Source organism: Rutidosis leptorrhynchoides, chromosome 1, assembly GCF_046630445.1.
Source record: "Rutidosis leptorrhynchoides isolate AG116_Rl617_1_P2 chromosome 1, CSIRO_AGI_Rlap_v1, whole genome shotgun sequence".
Taxonomy (NCBI): Eukaryota; Viridiplantae; Streptophyta; class Magnoliopsida; order Asterales; family Asteraceae; genus Rutidosis; species Rutidosis leptorrhynchoides.
The window spans coordinates 69,331,971-69,337,479 of NC_092333.1; the positions used below are offsets into that span (position 1 = coordinate 69,331,971).

The 5,509-nt window shown below is 34.0% G+C and overlaps 1 protein-coding gene across 1 annotated transcript; it reads right to left on the minus strand.

The window, feature by feature from the left end:
- Positions 1-212: 212 nt before the first annotated feature.
- LOC139861383 (peroxisomal acyl-coenzyme A oxidase 1-like) lies at positions 213-5,117 on the minus strand. Its single transcript, XM_071849768.1, has 14 exons — positions 4,863-5,117; positions 4,576-4,740; positions 3,930-4,038; positions 3,752-3,813; positions 3,411-3,620; positions 3,101-3,188; positions 2,821-2,983; positions 2,540-2,738; positions 2,246-2,443; positions 1,999-2,130; positions 1,625-1,742; positions 1,297-1,477; positions 830-1,013; positions 213-723 (listed from the first exon to the last, which is right to left on the minus strand). Exons 2-14 carry the CDS (start codon positions 4,711-4,713, stop codon positions 514-516), a joined length of 1,992 nt encoding a protein of 663 aa, XP_071705869.1. The 5' UTR covers positions 4,714-4,740; positions 4,863-5,117; the 3' UTR covers positions 213-513.
- Between the last annotated feature and the right edge of the window lie 392 nt (positions 5,118-5,509).

Sequence of the window (5,509 nt, forward strand, 5' to 3'; positions counted from 1 at the left end):
CAACCCGACTAGCCCGATGCTGGGTTTACATTTAACCACCACTCTTCATCTCACATTGGTGTTATCCATACTTCCATAGTACAACGGATCGGAGTGTTAAATACTTAGATTCATCTTTTTTATTGACAAATATAGACCGAACGCTAAGGACCTTTTCTAGATCATTTTTATAATTGATCAATTATAATTATATTAATTATGTCGATAATATGGAAAACAATAATAGCTATGGCGCTATAACAGTTAATCAAGGAAGCATATAACTCGACGTTACAATATTTTGATGCAACCACATACTAGGCTCGAAACTTATAACCCACAACATGACTGTTTCAACTCATTCGACACATCATTAACAAGAATAATGTAACATTACACCTTTTTCAGAAATATAAGGCTTAAAGGGTCTATACTACTCTTTAGATTGATATACTGAAACCTTTATTGAACATTTGCTGTAATAATTCAAGCCGAGTCAAAGTTAAGTCTCACTTTAGTGAATCCAATGGCATTCTATAGCTTAGCAGAGTGTAACTTCTGCTTTAGAATTGGCTGAATATATTGCTGGAAGCCGTCAATTACATGTGTATCGTTAAGAGGATCTTTCCAAGCAGCCTCGTATAGTTTTGGATATACGTTCCCATCATAGCGTCCAAGAATTGAACCAAGGTAGTGATCCGTGTAGCTGAATGAATCGACCAACGCTATAGCGTTTGGGCGGATCTAATGAATTGTAGTTTTCACAGTCAGTAAACATTATATCATCGATGGTTATTCAATCCAACCCATCAAAATTGCATTTTATGAATTTAAAAAGTTGATGACTAACCTTAGAATACAAATTTCTGAGTTGCTCATTAGCAAGTGAAGCCTGTTTAGGTGTAACATACCCAGTGGCCAAAAAATCACCTTGATACTTGTGAAGAAGAAACAAAGCATACACATAACACAACACTTCTAATGATTGTTTGACTCCTTTCCCAGGTATGCCTTGTTGTAATTTTTCAATAAACCTGATTAATTACATGTATGAAAAAAAATCAAGTAATACTAAATGAATGTGAAACGGTCAGAGGTGACAAATTCTACCCATTTATCAAAGTGAGGTGATCTTTTATATCTAAGTAGTCAAACAGGTAAAATCAAAAATTATGTCAACTTGAAGATTTTCATCAGTATTGAGATGATGAAATATATATCAGTAACCATACTTGACACGTTAATTGTCACCTGACCATATTCAAACCCGACCAGCCCATATTGCCACCTGTACTAAATATAACTGGGAGAGCTTACTTGGACACAACAATTAATTGGCAGTGAGCAACTGCTGCCTCAACTAAATCGGCTGCTAGTTCTGCAAAACCTTCTTCAGGATTTTCAAACTTAGATAACTGTTTACCACACTGTACAGCCATTCGAGCAGCCCTTGACTCAAATGCTTCAACTATTGCACCAGGGTTTAGCCACTCCTCAGCTGCATCCCATTTATGGTTATTAAAGCAATTAGTAATTTTATTGTAGTACTTATTCATTGAGCACAGTTGATAACATATACATATTTGTTTAGGTTTAAGTACAGGTCTAGAGCAAGTTTCAAGAGGTTGTTAAGAAGATGGTTTACCCGTTTGAACAGTACAATTCTTCTTCATCAGATCTGCCACTCGCCCCATATAAGCTGTTGTCCCAACTGGCTTTTTGTATCCCAGTTCCGAAACTGTCTTCACAAGAAACCGTGCAACCTAGACAGTTTTGACAAGCAAGGCATCATAAAAATTTTGAATTTTGTTGTATTATCTCAAGGTTCGTTAGACTAGATCAAACGAGTGAGAGCTTTGTCTAGAGGTGGCAACATGGGCGGCATGGTAATGGGTCAAAAGAATAAAAAGGGGTTTTTTAGTGTGGCACACTTTTCATCCATTCAAAACAGACTTATAAACAATTGAGGAGTCAAATCTTGAATTACGATTAGAGTAGGAATATATACTAATCACATACCTGTAGCATAAGAACAACATTGTCCCCTTCATAAGTGCAAGCAGGAATGTAAACTGCAAATAATTCAGGAAGCCCACTACTTTCAAGGTAGCCATGACCACCACATAGTTTTCTACATTCCTCAATTCCATCCTGAAACAAAACATGCAACCAGGTCAAGATTAAAACTGAGTCATAACAAAACTGATAATTCAAATAAATCAAGTATTTATCAGGATTTATTCATTATAATGAATTGAAAACTCACAGCTGTTGCAGTAGTTGTTAAAGACTTTAATCCTGCGGTACACGCATGAGCCTCAGGCAACGTTGAAAAATCATTAGAAGCTAATCTTTGTTTCACATCCAGATATAACCATTTTAACCATTCGCCTGCAAATCTGAATGCATATGCAGAAGCCAGCAATGGGAAGAGTCTACTTTGCTGAGTTTTATAATCAATCACCTAAACCAAACCAGAAATATAAGATTATAAGATCATGTACAATTTTATACAGATATAATCAATTAAATAAAGAAAAAATCTCATTTTTTGAATAACCTGGGTCTCAAGCCCACCATCACGTGACCCAAATTGTCTACGAACAGCACTATATCTTGTAGCAATACAAACTGCACGAGACAATGCTTTGGAAGCATCAGCCACAATTGTTTGCCTAACATAAACCATAGTCCCGTAAATAAGTTGGCGCGGAACATCGGACTGCATGATTTTCCCTTCCCTTGTAACCTGAGACACCCTGAGTAAATCCAAACAACCCCATTACAAACTTGGAACAATTTGATGATAAAAGAGATTACTTTATCAAAATCTAGCACTACCTCATCAACATTTGGTTTCTTGGGATGTGTACATGATCAAACCGTAAAACACCATTGTCCATGGTGTTATATGCCCCGTTTCCAAACTTTAGCCCGATATCACCAACAGTAATGCCAGGAAGAGGTGAGTGATCCTCCAAGCTCCTTAGTTGGACAATAAAACCTTTAAGGAAATAACAAGGTAAATAATCAAAAACTTATTTTTTCACATATATATTTATATTTAAGAAATCGTAGAAAAAAACAATACTTGCATATAAAATTGGCATTTTGAACTAACCATGAACACCATGGAATTGACCACCTACTATGAGACGAGCATAAACTACAGCATGGGTCGACAGTTTACCCAATCCACCGGGCCACCACTGGTAGAGATCAAGAAAGCACAAACAACAGATTAGAGTATAAGTATTATTGAAGAATATAATATAATATTTGTAATCATATTTGACACTTATAATTTAGAGACTTGGGACAAAAAGTTTTTTGGATCCACGTTACTTGACCCGTTATACTTGAGTCTTGACCACCAGTTCATCATATAAAAATACACTTGTATGTTTTAAAATCGATTTCATGTTACTCACTTTGCTTGAAGTTAATGTCGGACTGTGCATAATAAATTCATCCGTTTGAGGGTCAAATGTTGCAGTTGTTTCAAGACCTTGAACATTGGAGCCATGGCCAAGTTCTGTTTGTGCATAACAGCCAATTATTTGCATCTTTTTGGCCAATGGCAACCATTTCTTTTGTTGTTCCTCAGTGCCTTGCCCTTCAATAGCCGGAATGAACATTCCCTACACAATCATAAGAGTAACAGTAGGTCAATAACACCAATACAAAATATATATATATGTCTTCCATTATAAAATATACATATTTTAAATATATGTCGAAAAACATGTTGACAACAATCTAACAAGATTACCCAGTGAAGATCAGTGAATGCAGGTTCATCAACATACAGTCGCAACCATTTAGCCTCTTCTTCTGTAATTTAACAAAAAATGCATAGTCAAGAAAAAACAATCAAAAGGTAAACCCTAAAACAAAGTCTAAAAGTCAACAAAAAGTTCACATCTTGCACGCTCAAACTAAAAGCTTACCAGATAGGCGAAGATCAACTATCAACTTCCAAGCATGCGCTGATTTCCTAAGAGTATTCTTCAACAACTCCTTCCTTCCTAACATAGGTCTTGTAAACTTCTCAAATGCCTACAAAAAACAAGATACAGCAATAAGTATTAATATTTAATATTATACATAATTGAAGAAGTTACACAAATTTTTTTATCACTTGTCAAAAAAAAAAAAAAAAAAAAATAGTTCTTTATTTTTGTTTAGTCTCTAGAACTAGCACCAACTCACTTGCACGAAATTTAGAATTACCTAATATCCAAACAACAAGATGCCATTGTAAATACCCATAGATATATGTATTTCTGTATTATACGTACATATAAAAACTTAGATATAAGTAAGCAAAGTAAGAACGAATCAAATATCACATTGAAAACGACATAAGTTGTAAATTTCACAGCAACACACTTGATAGTGTTTTAATCGAATTTTTCAGTGAATAAAATCAACAATCTAGCAGATGCACAAGATGCATAGGTTGCGATTTGCATATATCCAATCATCAAGTTTATGAACTTGCTAATTTATAATATACAAATTTAGAACCCTATTTCACCAACAATTTAGGTAAAATAAACTGAAATTGAAGTGAATTAAATTAAGAATAATTACAGGATCATTAGCAACAAGTTTAGCCATACGATCTGAGAGTTGAAAAGCTTCAGGAGAACCAGCCCAAGCAATTTTCATTGCTTCAACATCAAACTCTGCTTTCTTCCTTTCATCACTCAAGTAATCAACTCCTTCCATTTCTTCTTCAAATTAAACCTTAAAACCCTAGAAACACCAAAATTAAACAATCCGAGACAAAACACAAGTAAATTGAATCAGTAATGTGCGTTATAACTTTCGTTGATTGATGATGAATCATAAAAATAATAATGCATGATAAATTATACCTGAAGACAAAAATGGGATATACGGATCTCAGGAATTTTTTTTTGCTGTGTATAAATCGTGATTGTGACTCCCAAGATAACAACAGTCGATTATTAATTTTTTGATTTTGATTTTGATTTTGATTTATATATAGAAGATTCTCCGTAGAAGATTGAAGATATATAAAAATGATTGCAAAATTGATGATGATTTAAAGCCGACTTCATCTATTTAACACGGTTGTTTGGTGTAGCTACTACTACAGATTGGTAGGACTTCACACGTACAAAATGGAAACAAATAAATAAAATCAACGCTGAAAACAAAATAGGTTGCAAAAGGCGGTTAGGTAACGTTGTTTACTACTCTTTCCATACATGTTTTCCTTTATGTTTATCTACTAGATTTTAAGAGCCCGTGCGTTGCACAATAGCTCTAAAAAATAATTTTCGTAATCGTTATTACTTGTACAACATTGTTTGTTGTTTATAGCAGTTTAATAACGAAACAATCTAGTAGTATATGTATTTAAACTAAAAAATGTTAAATATAAATTTCGCAAACCCTATGAATCAATAGTCTTAGAATGCAACAATGAGTCATTGATTTTAGTTCAAAACTAAAATTGTCAAAATCAGATTTATACAATTTTGTGTCAAGATCCTCA